Below are 18,218 nucleotides of genomic sequence, written 5' to 3'. Positions count from 1 at the left end.
GTTCTGCTACTGATGCTGCTCGACCTGCTCAATTTCCCCACAGAGTCAAAGTTCAGATTTATCGTCAGACGGCATACATGACCAGATGCAACCCTGACATTCTTTTTCCTGCTGGCCAGGCAGAATTTCTACTAATTGGTAGTTGTTGGGCGCTATTTGTAGCCTCAATAATGACACAAACAAAAGGCTGAGGGGAACGATAGGCTTTATTGTCCGAGTGACCGCTGGCCCGGGTCCAAGGCGAGGAAATGAGCGGGAAGGAGAGGGGTCACGGGGGCAGGACCAGGGAGGAGTCAAGGACAGGAAGACACCCGGAGGTCAGGCCAGCCAGTGCACACGATCATATCACCACATTCACCCCTTCTTTAAAAAAAAATGGCACCCACTGGAAAACAAACAGCACACTGGGGGTGATACAGTAACAATAATAACAGTAGCAATATCCAAATGATCATAAACACAGGCGGAAAAGAGTGGACGTGTCATTTCCCCCCCCCCCCCCCCACTGGCTAGAGGTTTAGCCACACAGGTGACCTCATCTTTCTGCCAGACAGCCGGGGAACCGGCGTGGCCGTGTAGCTCTCCAGAGATGGGGCCGATGGGGGAGAGTCCGCTGCAGGGACTGACGGAGTCAGAGTGCTGGCAGGTACTCCCAGGGTGATGGGGGTCCTCCACTGCTTCACGGGGGACTAGGAACCTGGACGTCCAGCAGCAAGGCAGGCAGCTCAGAGTCCAGGGTCATGCTCTGGTGCAGCACGATCACGTCTGCGGCGTGATCGGCAGCCGGCAAATGAGTCTCAGGGTCTTCGGCCCTTGCCAGGTCTTGTATTGGCACAGTGTCCTCATGGCCATCCGGGTACCTCACAAATACGTATTGAGGGTTTGCATGTATGAGGTGCACAGCTTCAACCAGTGGGTCCGTCTTATGGCCCCTGACGTGCTTCCGAAGCAGAACCAGCCCTGGGGTCATCAGCCAGGGAGGGATGGATAAACCATTTGCTGATCTCCTAGGGAAAGCAAAGAGGCGTTCATTGCAGGATGGTGTTAGTGGCGGTGCACAGTAGCGACTGGACGGTGTGGAGAGCCTCGGGCAAGACGTCCTACCAGCGGGACACGGGCATATTTTTGGACCTAAGGGCTAGGAGCACCGCTTTCCAGATGGTGCCATTCTCCCTTTCCACCTGGCTATTACCTCTGGGGTTATAGCTGATGGTCTATGCCTCTGGCCAAGAAGTAATGTCGCAGATCCTCACTCATGAACGAGGTCCCCCGGTCACTATGAATATAGTCACGGTACCCGAACAGAGTGAAGATGCTGCACGGGGCCTTGATAACTGTAGCTGAGGTCATATCCGGGTAGAGAATTGCAAAGGGGAACCTGGAGAATTCGTCCACCACCGTCAGGAAGTAGACGTTCCTATTTGTGGTTGGTGGGTGAGGTGGGGGGGGGGACCCTTGAGATCGACACTGAGTCGGTTGAAAGGGCGGGTGGCCTTGAGGTGTACCTTTTCTGGCCAGTAGAACTGAGGCTTACACTTGGCGCAGATCTAGCGGTGTCTGGTCGTGGACCGGACATCCTTGATGGAGTATGGGAAATTCCGTGTCTTAACAAAATAATACAACTATGTGACTCCAGGGTGGCACAGATTATTGTGCAGGGTCATGAGACGGTCGAGATGCTCGCTGGCGCACGTCCCTCGGAATGAGGTGCCCGGGGGGGGTTGGCGGGGGGGGGGGGGTCATTGAGCTTACCCAAGATAGATAATTTAATCCTCCACTTCAGAAACTTGTCATTCTTGATCTTACCCCGCTATTTAGCACTGAACATGAAGGCCTCTACCCTCTGGTCAGTGAGCAGGGCAAACCTCTTACTGGCCAGGTAGTGCCGCCAGGTGCGCACCGCCTCAATGCTTGCCTGTGCCTCCTTCTTGACGGAGGAGTGCCGAAGTTGGGGACTGTGCAGAGTGCGGGGGAAATATGCTACCGGCCTGCCTGCCTGGTTTAGTGTGGTGGCCAGTGCAAAATCGGCTTCCGCCGATAATGGGAAGGTAGTTGATCAAATTGGGGGGTGGGCCTTATTGGTGTAGTTGGGCTCCCATTGTGTGTAATATGAGAACAATCCCAAGCACCTCTTTAGTGCCTTCAGGGTGTTTGGGCCAGGGAGCTCCATGAGAGGTCGCATGCAGTCAGGGTTAGGGCCAATGACACCATGTGCCACGACGCATCCAAGAAGGGCCAGGCGCTCTGTGTTGAACACGCACTTGTCCTTGTTGTGCGTCAAGTTGAGGGACTTGGCCGTACGCAAGAACTTTGCAAGGTTTGCATCGAGGTCCTGCTGGTCATGGCCACAGATGCCGACATTGTCAAGGTAGGGGAACGTCACCGTCAGCTCGTGTTCTTCCATCATCCGGTCCATCACTCTCTGAAAGGCAGAAACACCGTTAGTAACACCGAAGGGTACTTGCAGGAAGTGGAAAAGTTTTCCGTCAGCTTAGAATCCCGTGTAGATTCGATTGCTTGGACGGAGGGGGAGTTGAAGATGAGCTGACTTGAGGTCAATGGTCAAAAAAACTCTGTACTTTGTGACTTTATTGACCAAGTCACCTATCCAGGGTAGAGGGTATGCGTCCAACTGGATGAAGTGGTTGATAGTCTGACTATAATCAATTACCATCTGGGGCTTGCCCGCACCTTTGACCACAAGGACCTGCGCTCTCCAGGGGCTGGTGCTTGGGGCTATGATCCCCTTGCTGAACCTCTGCCAGGATGAACTGCATGTCCTCCGAATTATAGCGCCTACTTTTGGTGGCGATCAATTTTCAATCTGGGGTGAAGTTCACGAACAGTGATGGGGGGTACCCGTAGAGTGGTGAGACCACGGGATGCTGCTGGAGACTGAGTGCTGAGACCGCAGGATGGTGCCGGAAACTGGGGGTGGGCGTCCAAAAGCCGGGACCTGAAGACCTTTTGGTTATGGTCCTTCTTCCCTCAGCCCGAGAACATAGCTCCTCTCGTGAGGCAGACGCATTCCTGGACTGCCTGCAGAAGTTGCATCCTGACGATGCAGATGGTGTAATGGCAGCTGCGGTCGGGTCAGTAACACCCGGCGCTGAGTCCCAGGCTGAAGGCCCTCGTGGTGGAACATACGTAGATGGTCCGCTTCTGTTGACGATCAACATCGCGTGGCACTGGGCCGAGTCCAAAGTCCTGATCAAGTCGATAGCCTTTTTGAGTGGGAGCGGGACTTCCTCAAGGAGTCATTGTCGGATATAGTCTGACCTCAGACCCAACACGCAGGTGTCTTGAATCAGTTCTTCCACTCACTGGGTCAGTGATATCGTGGCCGTGGGATCCTCCAGACAGTCTTTTCTCAGTGTAACCAAGGACCGGATGAACTCTTCAGTGGACTCACCAGACTGTTGTTTAGGTAACGAAAGTAGATCACATTCACTTTTGGCTTCTACAGCGCCCGCAGCTCAGCCGTTGCCTTGTTGTAGGTCACACTGCCTTGGATGGCCATGAAGGCCCTGTGGCCAACTCATGCCTGAAGGATCTTTAGCTTCTTTTCTTCGGAGTTGACCATCTCAGCAGCAGCATCAAGGAAGTTGTTGAAGCAATTCATCCACTGAAGAGCACTGATGCACCTGGGTCTTGGGGGTCTACTTCCAGCCATTCTGGGCGCAGCAATTTCTCCATTACCGGAGACCTCCAATATCTAGTACAATAAATTGTTGGGCACTATCTGTAGCCCCAATAATGACATGGAGAAAAGGCTGAGGGGAACTATCGGCCAGTCCAAAGCTAGGAAATGAGCAGGAAGGAGAGGGGACCCAACCTTTATGGCCCGGGGTCACATGGGCAGGACCAGGGAGGAGTCAAGGACAGGAAGACACCCGGAGGGCGGGCAAACCATTGCACACAATCATATCACCACATTAGTGCAAAAAAAACTGTACTCAAGGAAGATTACAAGAGAAAGGAAAAAAATGAGTTGTTGTTCGTTCTTCGTAGTCGAAGATGACCATGACTTCAAAATCAAATGGGAGATTGGTGAAGCCAAACCAGGCCCTGAAGGCTCATCCACATGTGGGACATAAGCGGGTGGGTACTGTCATGGCAGTGGATGCTGCGCGGGCCTTGCACACAGCACGCTTTCGTTGCACCTCGATGATGCACCTGACTTCAGCTGCATGGGCTCCTGTGGTCTTGGAGCGCTAAGCTGGACAATTGAAGGCAAGCGTCTCCCACTTGTTGATGTCGACACCTAGGCCTTTGAGTGACACTTTGAGGCAGTCTTTGTAACATTTCTTCTGCCCCCTGACCGAGCGCTTGACCTGACACAGTTCTCCGTACAGCAGCTGCTTAGACAATCGGCTGTCTGGCATTCTAGCCACTTGTCCAGCCCACCTGGCTTGGACTTTCAGCAGGAGGGTGTAGACACTGCAGAGCCCAGCTCGTTCCAAGATTTCCGCATCGGGAACTTTGTCCTGCTACCTGATGTGGAGGAGTCTGCGGAGACAGCTCAGGTGAAAATGGTTGAGCTCTTTGGTATGTCTGCTGTAGACAGTCCAGGTCTCACTGGTGTAAAGGACCACTGCACAGTAGACGTTCAGCATCTCTGTAGGCAGCGTCTCTGAAGGCCCTGTTCCTCAACGCTGGTACTGTCTTCCTGTGGTGTGTCTGATAGTCTGCCTTCGAGGTCATCGGCAACCCTGCTGTTTTTCAGCTTGGAGACATTCAGCCTCTTTGGAGTCTTCAGGCCTTGGGGTCTTCTCATGGGCAGAATGCGAAGCCTGAACTTGGACTCAATGAGGAGGTGGTCTGTCCAGCAGTTGGCTCCACACATGGCTCTCGTCATTCTGACATCCATCCTGTCCCTATTCCTGGTGATAATCTAGTCAATAAGACGCCATTGCCTCGAGCGTGGGTGCATCGATGACATCTTCTTACAGGTGCATAAGGCAGAACAGGGTGTTGGTGATGACAAGGTCCACGGTTTCAGGAAGCAGAAGGGCCTTTGCTGTTACACTTGCCCTTCCCAGGTTTGTTAGTCTTTCTACTCTGGCAGTGAAGTCCCCAAGAACAATCAGCTTCTCTGACTGTGGGATTGCTGAAATGAGGGCGTTGAGTCCTTCATAGAACTTGTCTTTAATGTCATCTGGGTGGGTCCTGGTGGGGGCATAGGCACTAACCAGTGGAGCACTCTTCTTGTTTGCAAGTGTCATCAGGCGGTTGTTGATGCCCTCTGGGTGATGGGTGAGTTTACAGGCGAGGTTAGAATTGATGGCAAATCCCACGCCTGCTTCTCCTCGTTCAGCGCTGCTGTGACCGCTCCAGAAGAACGTGTATCCACCACTATGTTCTATCAGCTGGCCCTTGTCTGCTAGGCCTGTTTCGCTGAGAGCTGCTATGTCCACGTTGTAGTGAGCTAGCTCTTTTGCAACTAGTGGAGTTCTTCTCTCCGGTCTGTCTGCCTTGATAATATCTCGCAGAATTCTCACGTTCCATGTGCCAAGGTTGAGCACCATCACTCTCTTCCCTGTTTTAAGTTGACCACTACGAGAGATCTCCACCAGCTACGGTAAGCTGGCCAGGGTGAAGTAAAACAGACTATGTTTGAGGCACCTTTTCCAGCCCCTTCCTCCATGGAGGTGTGCAGAGCAATCCTAAAGAGGGCTGCTCAGACACCCAAGGGGCTGCCGAACTCGACTGCTGCTTCAGTCCAGTAGAGAGCGACCTTATGCTCTGGCCCGTTTGTGACTCCAGCTTCCAGTGTGGATTGAGAACTGGCTGGCAGGTAGAAGACAGAGAGTTGGGATAAATGGGATAAATGGCTCGTTTTCTGAGTGGCAGGCGGTGACCAGTGGGGTGCCACAGGGATCTGTACTGGGACCCCAGCTGTTCACAATTTACATTAATGATCTGGATGAGGGGATTGGATGTAATATCTCCAAATTTGCAGATGACACTAAGGCTAGGAGGGGTTGTGTGCACGGAAGAGGGGGTCAGGAAGCTCCAGTGTGATTTGGATAAATTGAGGGACTGGGCAGATCCATGGCAAATGCACTACAATGTGGATAAATGTGAGGTGATCCACTTTGGTAATACAAACCGGAGGGCAGATTACTATTTGAATGGCAATTGATTAAGAGATGGGGAAGTGCAGAGAGACCTAGGGGTACTTGTACATCAGTCTCTGAAGGCGAGCATGCAGGTACAGCAGGCGGTTAAAAAGGCAAATGGTATGTTGGCCTTCATATCAAGAGGGTTTGAGTATAGGAACAAGGATACCTTACTGCAGCTGTTCAGGGCCTTGGTGAGACCCCACCTGGAGTATTGTGTGCAGTTTTGGTCACCTTATCTAAGGAAGGATGTTCTTGCAATGGAGGGAGTGCAGAGGCGATTCACCAGGCTGATACCTGGAATGGCAGGAATGACTTATGAGGAAAGATTGCGCAAATTGGGATTGTACTCGCTGGAGTTTAGAAGATTGAGAGGGGATCCCATAGAGACCTATAAAATTCAGGCAGGACTGGACAGAGTGGATGCAGATGGGATGTTTCCAAGGATGGGAAAATCCAGAACCCAGGGCCATGGTTTGAGGATAATAGGCAAACCATTTAGGACCGAGATGAGGAGGAATTTCTATACCCAGAGGGTGGTGAATCTGTGGAATTCATTGCCACAGAGGGCAGTAGAGGCAGGTTCATTAAATCTATTTAAGAGGGAATTAGATCTATTTCTTCAGTATAAGGGTATTAAAGGTTACGGAGAGAAGGCGGGGATGGGGTGCTGAACTTTAAGATCAGCCATGATCTCGTTGAATGGCGGAGCAGGCTTGAAGGGTCAAATGACCTGCTCCTGCTCCTTTCTTCTATGTTTCTATGTATCTGTACCTGCTGCTTCACCACTCCCCCATCGCCACAGGACTTAGGTGTTGGGCGCTGAGTTAAGCCATGACTTGCGTTTGACTTGGATTAAAGTGAGGGAGAGTTGCGCAGGTCATCAGCCTCACTATCTAGCTGGACCCAGTGAAAAGACATAGTCGAGACAGCTGGAGACAGGTCAGGATGCAGTGGATGGCCAGCAGTGTTCTCTATGTGTGTCACTGTGCCCTCTTAGTGCTCCATGATGCATGCTGAGAATCGCCTTTCTGCCCATTGAACCCGTGATGGCTTCTTCCGCACAGTCCACTGAATCCAGGCTTTACGCTAGGTAGACAAGCCCTGAGTGTTGTGGGTCCACGGCAGTTCTTGAGGCATGTTCGCAAGCCTCTCTACCCATTGTTGGGCATCCTCATCTGCCTTTGCAGCCGTTGGGAGATGTCTCCTCTTCCGCCTGCTCTGCTGTTGGGATGATCACCTAGTGGTGTAGTAATGACACCTACCCCGCCACCCCCCCCCCCCCCCCCGTCACTTGTTTTCGCCCCTAAGCTGAAGCAGTTTCCGTGGTGTGGCATGAGGAGCCAACAAGTGAGAAATTTAAGAGATGAGTGAGGTCCAGTGATGCCTACCACCCCCACCTTAGTGAGGTGCAGCTCTTAGCAACAAAGGTACTCCCTCCCCTCAGAGCTCCCTACACAAAGAAAAAACAAAGAAGAAAGTGCAAACAAACTGCACTACAAAAAAAATCAGTAATGAATAATGTGCAAAGTAAGTGTCCTTGAACGAGTTTTTGATTGTTGAGTCTGATGGTGGAGGGGTAGCAATTGTTCCTCAACCTGGTGGTATGAGTCTTGTGGCACTTATACGTCCTGATGGCAGCAGTGAGAAAAGAGCATGTCCTGCGTGATGTGGATCCTTGATGATTACTGCTGCTGTCCATTGACAGCGTTCCAGGTATATTTTCTTGATGGTGGAGAGAATTTAGCCTGTGATGTACTGGGCTATGTCCACTACATTGTTCAGGGCATGTCATGATGCAGTTGGACAGCACACTTTCCACTGCTCATCTGTCGAAGTTTGCCAAGGATTTCGATGTCATACCAAAAGTCCACAAACTCCTAAGGAAGTAGAGGCATGGATGTGCTTCCTTCACAATTACATTTGGGTGTTGGGTCCAGGAAAGGTCTTGCGAGATAGTGACTCCCAAAAATTGAAATTCACTTACCCTCTCTAATGATCACTTGATTGTATACTTCTGGTTTCCTTTCCTTCACAATCAGCTCCTTGGTTTTGATGACATTTGAGTGAGAGTTTTGTTAGTAAACCATTCAGACAAGTTTTCAATTTCCCTCCTGTTTGCTGACTCTTTGCCCCCTTTATGGTGTCATCAGCAAGTTTATAGATGCTGTTATTGTCATTCCGAGCTACACAGTCACAGGTATAAAATGAGTAGAGCCGGGAGCTAAGTTCACAGGCCTGTGGTGGCCCCAATTGTGTTCAGTGCATTGGTCAGGACATTAAATACAAGAACTGGAATATTATGATGCAACCTCACAAGACACTTGGAGGATTGTGTTCTGGTCACTACTGCAGAAGGATGTGGTTGTGTTGGAGAGAAGACACCGTAGTTGAAGTAAAAACTCAATGCTGGAGAAATTTAGCAGGTCAGACGGTGTCATTTGTATAGCAAAGATAAAAATACATAACTGATGTTTGGGCTTGAGCCCTTCATCACTGTATGAGCAAAATGTATGCAGATAACATAACATAACAATTACAGCACGGAAACAGGCCATTAGGCCCTTCTAGTCCGCACCGAACCAAACACCCCTTTCTAGTCCCACCTCCCTGCACAATGCCCATAACCCTCCATCTTCTTCTCATCCATAGACCTGTCCAACCTTTTCTTAAATAATACAATTGACTCCGCCGCCACTATTTCTCCCGGAAGATGATTCCACACGGCTACCACTCTCTGAGTCAAGAAGTTCCCCCTCATGTTACCTCTAAACCTCTGCCCCTTAATTCTTAACTCATGTCCTCTTGTTTTAATCTTTCCTCCTCTTAACGGAAATAGTCTATCCACATCCACTCTGTCTATCCCTTTCATAATCTTAAATACTTCTATCAAATCCCCTCTCAACCTTCTATGCTCCAAAGAATAAAGACCCAATCTGTCCAATCTCTCCCCATACTCCAGATGCTTAAACCCAGGCAACATTCTGGTAAACCTTCTCTGCACTCTCTCCACTCTGTTTATATCCTTTATATCCTTCCTATAATTAGGCGACAATTAGGTACAAATTTGACTGTTATGCTATCTTTGGTTATTTATCTTTACTATATAAAGTGCACTGTTTGACTTGCTGAGTTTCTCCAGCATTGTATCTTGATCTAAAGGTTCTATTATTGGTAACATAATACTACATTTAGAATATAACATATTTGAAGTTCTTTAACATTGTCTATCTTAAGGAAGACAGAGTTGCCATTTTGTCGAGCATCCTCACAGAAATGAAGCCCCAGCGAGGAACAAACTCGCAACCCCTAGTTAGACTTGTGGACAGAGATTGAACAGGTTGGGCTTGTTTTCTCTAGCATGAAGGAGGCTTGAAGATTTGTTAAGTTATAAGAAGCATTTATAAGTTAGATGGGGAGATTTTCCATTGGTAGGGATATTAAATATGAGGAAAGGATTTACAAGGGGATCTGAGGCAAATTTAATTCCTTAAATTTCAAGCTTATATTTGTTATTCCCATGTGCTGAGTTGCAGTGAAAAGCTACAGTCATTGAATGGTGGGGAAAAGGGGAGATGCAATGAGAGCTGGGGGTTGTGGCTCATTAGTCATGGAAGGTTGGAATGTAGATACAGCATCTGGTGAACAAAGCAAATGACATGTTCTCCTTTATTGCGAGAGGTCTTGAATGAAGAAGCAAGGAGAGTCTTGAAGTTGTATGGGGCCTTGTTGGCCAACACGGCTGAGCTGGGCCGAAGGGCCTATTTCTATGCTAAATACTATCTCATTTCAAGAACTTTAGCATCTTGTATCCTGCTCATTTACATCATGTTGACTTCGAGATGTTTTATAATTACTTTTCTAATTGTTTACTGATTCTGTCTCACACTAAATCCTGCCATCTTTTACTTTCTTAGCCTGTGTCCAGGCCAGTTTTACTCTCCTTACCTTCAATATTTGCCCCTTTCCAGGCAATCAGTGAAAGTGTGGGCACCCGAAGGATCCACTGCCTTCAAGTGTCTTATCTCTGCACGTTTGTGCGCAGCTTTACTGAGCAACATTTCAGACTGTGACGAAACATTCAACTATTGGGAACCAGTAAGTTTTCAGAAATCTACAGTGCGAGAGTTCAAATGTTAAAGATGTGTTTTGTATGCTTGATAATATTTGAATTTAACGAGCTCATTCACATATAAAAATAAGAAATCGATAGAACTTCCTTCTCCCAGGCAATCACAGTGACCAGGCTGTGGTTTAAGCAACCATTTCCAGTGTAACTTTATTGTATAAACTCAATGAGAGCTCCCTGCACTGCATTGCTCAGATCATGGAAACATTGCATGGGGTGCAGGGGTAGCTGCAATTACGGGGTGCAGTTTTTACAAGATAAAGGAATAGAGGTAGGCCATGGGGGGGGGGGGGGTGCAGGAGGGAAAGGCTCCAAAAATAAACCAGGTTATTATGGGCCAGTGAGTCTGACGTCAGTAAATTATTGGAAGGAGTTCTGAGAGATAGGATATTTAGGTATTTGGGCAGTCATGGGCTGATTAAGGACAGTCAGCATGGCTTTGTGCGTGGTAGGTTATGTTTAACAAATCTTGTGAAGTTTTTTGAGGAGGTTACCAGGAAGGTGGATGAAGGAAAGGATGTGGATGTTGTCTGCATTTGACAAGATTCCACATGGGAGGTTAATTTAGAAGGTTATGACAGTAGGTTTTCAAGGAGAGGTTGTAAACTGGATTTGAAATTGGCTGTGTGGGAGAAAGCAGAGGGTGGTAGTGGATGGTTGCTTCTCGGATTGGACGCCTGTGACCAGTGGTGTGACTCGGGGATCCATTTTGGGACCATTGTTATTTGTTGTCTACATCAATGATCTGGATGATAATGCGAATTAGATCAGTAAGTTTGCTGATGACACAAAGATAGGAGGCGCTGTGGACAGCGAGGAGAGTTATCAAAGCTTGCAGAGGGATCTGGACCAGCTAGGAGAATGGGCCAGAAAGTGGCAGATGCTGTTTAATGCAAACAGTGAGGTGATGCATTTTGGAAGGGTAAACCAAAGTAGGAGATAGACAGTAAATGATAAGACACTGAGGAGTGCAGAGGAGCAGAGGGATCTAGGAGAGAAGATACATTGTTCCCTGAAGATGGTGTTGCATGTGGACAGGGTTGTAAAGAAAGCTTTTGGTACCTTAGCCTTTATAAATCAAAGTATTGAATACAGCAGTTGGGATGTTATATTGAAGTTGTTTAAGACATTGGTAAGCCCAAATTTGGAATATTGTGTACAGTTTTGGGTGCATAACTACAAGAAGGCTATCAATAAGAATGAAAGAGTTCAGAGAAGGTTTACTAGAATGTTTTCAGCCAGGTCTTTAGGAGGAGTAAAAGGGAAAGATTAAGCAGGTTAGGACTTTATTCCTTGGAGTGAAGAAGAATGAGGGGAGACTTGATAAGGTTTACAAGATTGTGAGCATTATGGACAGTGGATGCGAGTAAGCTTTTTACACTTGGATTGGGGGAGATGAATACAAGAGGTCATAGTTTTAAGCTGAAAGGGAGAGGTTTGGGGAAATATTTAGGGGGAAGTTTTTTCACTCAGTGATGGAATGTGGAATGAGCTGCCATCTGATATGGTGAATATGGGCCCAATAGTGTGTTTTAAGAGTAAATTGGATAGGTACATGGGTGTGAGGACTGGAGGCTATGGTATGGGAGCAGGTCAGTGGGACTAGGGAGATGATGGTCGCACAGAATAGAGGGGTCAAATGGCCTGTTTTCTATGCTGTAGTGTTCGATGCAGCCCATCGAGTTTCTCCGCCACTCCACCATGAGCTAAACCATTTTCCAGCTTTTTCCTCATATCCATTGATATCCTACTCTAATTAGATACCTATCAATCTCCTCCTTAAATTCCCCCAATGATTGGGCCTCTACAACTGTATGTGGAAACATAGTCCATAAATCCATGAGCCTCTGGTTAAATAAATTTCTCCTCATCTTGGTTTTAAATGGATACCCTATAATTCATATCTATGCCTTCTTGTCCTGGACTCACCCATTGAGGGAAGCAACTTATTCACATCTACTCTGCATTTGAAATGTTTGAGAACATTCTTCTATACTCTAATTAATACAGTTCAAGAGCTGATAAACGATACTCATATGTTAGTCCTTGCATTCCAGGAATCATTCTTGTAAATCAATGTACTCTTTCCAACATCAATACCTTCTCAGGTAAGTTTTAGCTACTTTTGCTGCCTTCCAATTGTTCTCAATAATTGACTGGAATCAAAAGAGATTCCTGAGATGGAGGGCAGAAAAAGCCAAAAAAGTGCAGAGAGAATCAGACGTTTCCAGGTTGCATCTGGCTAGGAACCTATGAGGCATGTCGATTAAGGGAGGGTTCAGAAATGGTGTGACTAACTGACTAAATCAAGTCCTGAACACAATTTGATCAGTGTTACATGTCTTTTGTACAAAAAGGAGTTAAATTTTAATATTCTCTTCCAGGATTTATCTGTAATTTTTTTCTACGCCACAACCCTCAGATCTTTGTATTCCTGTCATTTGTACATCCTGCTCTGGCATTTAATGCCATATCTTGGCTTTCAATGACAAGCTCTGGAATTCCTAAACTTTTGTTCAATGTATTCTCAAAACAATCCTTCTCAACGACTTTGAGTAAAACACGAAAGTCTGCAGACACTGTGAATGAAGTGGAGAAACTCAGCAGGTCATACAGTTCCCTTTATATGGGAAAGGTGCATAACCAAATGATTCATACTTGAGCCATTCATCAAAGTGTGAGTAAAATGTTGGCAGACACCCAAATTTGGGAGCTTGACTATGTTTTGCTCATAACTTGAAGGACTGAGAAATCTTTATTCGTTTATTATCAACTTTGATCTCTAGTAAAACAAATATTTGTTTTACCTGATTTGACTACATTTGAATCTCATCTTGTGATTGCACCAAAGAAGGGATACATTGCTTTGATGTACCAACTATTACAGGGAAGTATGGAAAAAAAGGGATGGAACAGATCTAAGATTAAATGGGAAAAGGATATTAACTTTACTTTTTCAGAGGATGATTGGTTAGATATTGGTCATGATAGAGTTACTAGATTGATAAATGTTCGTTATGCAATGGTTAATTACAATTTTTTACATCAGTTGTATTTAATACCTGAAAAGTTAAAAAAAAATATGGTTTTAGTGAATCAGATTCTTGTTTTAGGTGTGGTCATTTGGTTAGAACTTTTTTTCATGCTGTTTGGTTATGTGTACATATACAATCTTTTTGGAAAGCAATTCAATTGTTTTTGGAACATTTGTATAAGATTAAAATACTTTTAAATCTGACAATGTTTTTGTTGGGTAAGTTGAAGCCTTTGAAAGATTTAGGATTAGAAAAATTTCAGATTGCTTTTGTATATTTAGCTTTATCTGTAGCAAAAAGTACAGCAAGTACATGGAAAAATGCTAATGTGATTGATATTAAGAGATGGCAAAATGAGATGAAAACTTGTTGGGTAATGGAAAAATAACGTATGTTTTACATGATAATTATTCTTTTTTTCTTAATAAGTGGTCTTTATATTTAGAATATTTACTTTAGATTTTAGTAAATATATTTCGGTTTTCTTTTCTCTTTCTTTGGCTCTCCTAAAGAGAGCTGGCTGAGGGGGGGGTTCTTTTCTTTTTTTTTCCTCTTTTTTATATATAAAGAAATTTTTTTATCAATCATAATATGTATTTTTCTTATTGTATGAAATAATGTTTTTTTTGTGCAGTTGGATCACCATGTTGAGGAACTTGGGGGGGGCATCCGAGGCACTCTAGTATTTGCCAAAGCCCTTTCCTGCTCACGGTGTCGAAGGCTTTGGTGAGGTCAACAAAGGTGATGTAGAGTCCTTTGTTTTATTCTCTACACTTTTCTTGGACCTGTCTGAGGAAAAAGACCATGTCAGTAGTTCCTCTGTTTGCGCGAAAGCCACACTGTGATTCTGGGAGGACATTTTCGGCGACACTACGTATTAGTCTATTAAGGAGAATCCTAGCGAAGATTTTGCCTGCAATGGAGAGCAGCGAGATTCCCCTGTAGTTTGAGCAGTCTGATTTCTCGCCTTTGTTTTTGTACAGGGTGATGATGATGACTAGAGTGCCTCAGATGCCCCCCCACCAAAGTTCCTCAACATGGTTATCCAACTGGACGAAAACCAACAAGGTCGGGTCAGATACAGCAATGAGCTCTCCGAACCCTTCTCCATTGACAACTGTGTGAAGCAAGGCTGCATCCTCGCACCAACTCTCTTTACTATCTTCTTCAGCATGATGCTGAAACAAGACATGAAAGACCTCAACAATGAAGACGGTGTTTACATCCGGTACCGCACGGATGGCAGTCTCTTCAATCTGAGGCGCCTGCAAGCTCACACCAAAACAAAAGAGCAACTTGTCCGTGAACTACTCTTTGCAGACGATGCCGCTTTAGTTGCCCATTCAGAGCCAGCTCTCCAGCGCATGACGTCCTGTTTTGCGGAAACTGCCAAAATGTTTGGCCTGGAAGTCAGCCTGAAGAAAACGGAGGTCCTCCATCAGCCAGCTCCCCACCATGACTACCAGCCCCCCCACATCTCCATCGGGCACACAAAACTCAAAACGGTCAACCAATTTACCTACCTCGGCTGCACCATTTCATCGGATGCAAGGATCGACAACAAGATAGACAACAGACTCGCCAAGGCAAATAGCGCCTTTGGAAGACTACACAAAAGAGTTTGGAAAAACAACCAACTGAAAAACCTCGCAAAGATAAGCGTATACAGAGCCGTTGTCATACCCACACTCCTGTTCGGCTCCTAATCATGGGTCCTCTACCGCATCACCTACGGCTCCTAGAACGCTTCCACCAGCGTTATCTCCGCTCCATCCTCAACATTCATTGGAGCGACTTCATCACCAACATCGAAGTACTCGAGATGGCAGAGGCCGACAGCATCGAATCCACGCTGCTGAAGATCCAACTGCGCTGGGTAGGTCACGTCTCCAGAATGGAGGACCATCGCCTTCCCAAGATCGTGTTATATGGTGAGCTCTCCACTGGCCACCGTGACAGAGGTGCACCAAAGAAGAGGTACAAGGACTGCTTAAAGGAATCTCTTGGTGCCTGCCACATTGACCATCGCCTCCAACCGTGCATCTTGGCGCCTCACAGTTCGGCGGGCAGAAACCTCCTTTGAAGAAGACCGCAGAGCCCACCTCACTGACAAAAGACAAAGGAGGAAAAATCCAACACCCAACCCCAACCCACCAATTTTCCCTTGCAACCGCTGCAACCGTGCTTGCCTGTCCCGCATCGGACTTGTCAGTCACCAACGAGCCTGCAGCAGACGTGGACATACTCCTCCTTAAATCTTCGTCCACGAAGCCAAGCCAAAGAAGAAAAAAGAAGAAATAACTTTGTTGAATGAATAAATAAAGTTATAAAAAAATAACTTGGACTCAAGCCTGAATCGTTGGTTATGTATCTTTATCTTTGCTATATGAAGTGTGCTGTTTGACCTGAGTTTCTCCAGCTTTGTTTTTACTCATCAACTACTTTGTCCTGTTGTGCCATCTCTTATGAGGAGTCAACCACCATTTTTGCTTGATAACCCCCTTGTGAACCCGCTTGGTTGAATTTGCTATATTAATGTAGGATATGTTTGGGAGAATGGGAAAAGCGTGGGATGCATTTGGAATGCGATTCATTAGCTGCTTTCCTTTTCTCATCCTTGTTTTCAGACTCATTTCCTGCTGTATGGAACAGGATTTCAGACCTGGGAATATTCTCCAGTATACGCTATTCGTTCTTATGCTTATCTGTGGCTTCATGTTTTACCTGCATGGATCCATGCAAGAGTATTGCAGACCAACAAGGTGCTTTTTATTGAAAGGTTTTTGTGAATATTTTATGAAATGTTAGGGCTTGGATTACAGAAGCTACATTGAAATTAATAATCAAATTATTATTGATGTCCGTTCAAAGCCGTATAAACTTATACCACTCTGCACCAAGTCATGGCACTGGCCAATTTCCCCCGTACAGAATGAGATTGGCTGTTGACCTATTTTGAGTCGTGTGCAGCTCTTGAAGTAAAATGCACTTGCACAGTGAGCTGATCATTTATTGGCGAAATATTTTTTTCCTCAGCCCATTTGAGGGTTTTTTTTTGTCACATCTATTGTCATCCAATTGCACAAGTCAGACCCAATGAAATAGAGTTCTCCGGACCTCGGTGCAAAACACGCAGACACTCAACCAGATGTAACACAAATACAGACAAACATTGCATTTGCAGGACAAGTATTCCTAGATACAAATAAATAAATATTGTTTTGTTAATGTGAGTCTTGGATGATTACTGTGAGCAGTTCCTTTGGTTGTTCTGCATTCTCATTGCCATGGTAAGTTATTTCTCAGCCTGGTGGTGCTGGCTCTGAACTCCTGTATCTGTTTCCTTATGAGAGCAACTGAAAGATGCTGTATGCAGGGTTCAAGGGGTCCTCAATGATTTTGTGCACCCTCTTCAGTCAATGATCCTGGTTGATCACGTTGAGGTGGGGAATGAGACTCCATTGATCCTCTCTGCCACTCTTATGGTCCTGTGAGTTGTTTTATGGGTTAAAACTGAAAGGTTAATGTGTTGTAGACAGAATTTTCTGGTGCAAATAAAAGTAGGACCAAGAGGTGGATATTTAGATCCTTGAGACTAGAGAAGGGGCAGTGTTGGATCTACTGTTAGGGAATGAGATAGGTCAGGTGATGGAGGTATATGTTGGGGAGCTCTTTGGATCCAGTGATCATAGTGCCATTAGGTTCAGGGCCTAGGGTGAAGGTTTTTGAGTGGGGAAAAGCTAGATTTGAGGAGATGAGAAAGGATTTACGAGGAGTAGATTGGGACGATTTGTTTTATGGGAAGGATGTAGTATAAAAATGGTGTTCTTTTAAAGGTAAGATTTTGAGGGTCCAAAATCTTTATGTTCCTGTTAGGTTAAAAGGCAGAGTCAAAAGTTTGAGATAGCCATGATTTTCAAGGGATATTGGAAACTTGGTTCATTAAAGAGAGAGACCTACAATAAATATAAGAAACAAGGAATAAAGGAGATGCGTGGAGAATACATTGAATGTAAAAAGAATCTTAAGAAATAAGAAAAGCTAAAAGAAGGTACAAGGTGGCTATAGCAAACTGGGTGAAAATAAATCAAAGGTTTTTCAAAATATGTAAATAGCAAAAGGAGAGTGAGGGATAAAATTGATCCCTTAGAGAATCAGAGCGGACAACTGTGTTTAGAGCCAAATGAGATGGGGGAGATCTTGAATAATTTATTTTCTTCGGTATTCACTTAGGAGAAGGATATTGAATTGTGTGGGGTAAAGGAAGCAAAGAGGATAATTATGGGAACTGTAGTGATTAAGAAAGAGAAAGTACTGGAGCTTTTGAAGCATATAAAGGTGTATAAGTCTCCAGATCCTGACAGGATTTTCCCCAGGACCTTGAGAGAAGTTAGTGAGGAAATAGCAGCGGCTCTGACAGTGATTTTCCAAATGTCATTAGAGATGGGGATGGTGCCAGAGGATTGGCGTATTGCACATGTGGTTCCTTTGTTTAAAAAGGGTTTGAGGAGGAAGCCTAGTAATTATAGGTCTGTAAGTTTGACGTCTGAGAGCGTTCTTAGAGATAATATAAGTATCTGGAGAGACAGGGTCTGATCAGGATGGGTTTGTGATTGGATGGTAGTGTTTGACCAATCATGTTGAATTTTATGTAGCAGTGACTAGGAATGTTGATGAGGGGAAAGCAGTGGATGTTGTCTATATGGACTTCAATAAGGCCTTCGATAAGGTTCATGGAAGGTTAGTTAGGAAGGTTCAAGCGCTAGGTATTAACTTTGAGATATTCAAATGAATTCAACAGTGGCTGGAAGAGAGATACCAGAGAGTCATAGTGGATAACTGTTTGTCAGGCTGGAGGCCAGTAACAAGCGGTGTGCCTCAGTGATCTGTATTGGGTTCCTTGCAGTTTGTCATTTACATTAATAACCTGGA

The 18,218-nt window shown here is 45.7% G+C and overlaps 1 protein-coding gene across 9 annotated transcripts in view; it reads left to right on the top strand.

Moving 5' to 3' along the window:
- Positions 1 to 18,218, top strand: part of alg9 (ALG9 alpha-1,2-mannosyltransferase) — a 253,304-nt gene that overhangs the window by 1,066 nt on the left and 234,020 nt on the right. For 7 of the 9 annotated variants that reach the window (XR_011343620.1, XR_011343619.1, XR_011343621.1 and 4 more), the window contains exons 2-3: positions 10,094 to 10,220; positions 15,914 to 16,048. The exons of 1 other annotated variant lie outside the window; for it this stretch is intronic. Coding sequence is in view for 5 of the 8 variants with exons in the window: in XM_069895966.1 (XP_069752067.1) it covers positions 10,094 to 10,220; positions 15,914 to 16,048 (262 nt within the window). In the remaining 3 variants the exon portion in view is untranslated. The remainder of the gene's footprint in view (positions 1 to 10,093; positions 10,221 to 15,913; positions 16,049 to 18,218) is intronic. One more of the 9 variants, XM_069895969.1, reaches the window with a different exon arrangement.

Source organism: Narcine bancroftii, chromosome 8, assembly GCF_036971445.1.
Source record: "Narcine bancroftii isolate sNarBan1 chromosome 8, sNarBan1.hap1, whole genome shotgun sequence".
NCBI lineage: Eukaryota > Metazoa > Chordata > Chondrichthyes > Torpediniformes > Narcinidae > Narcine > Narcine bancroftii.
Note: the sequence above shows the minus strand (reverse complement) of the source record. Positions and strands in the feature narration are given on the sequence as shown.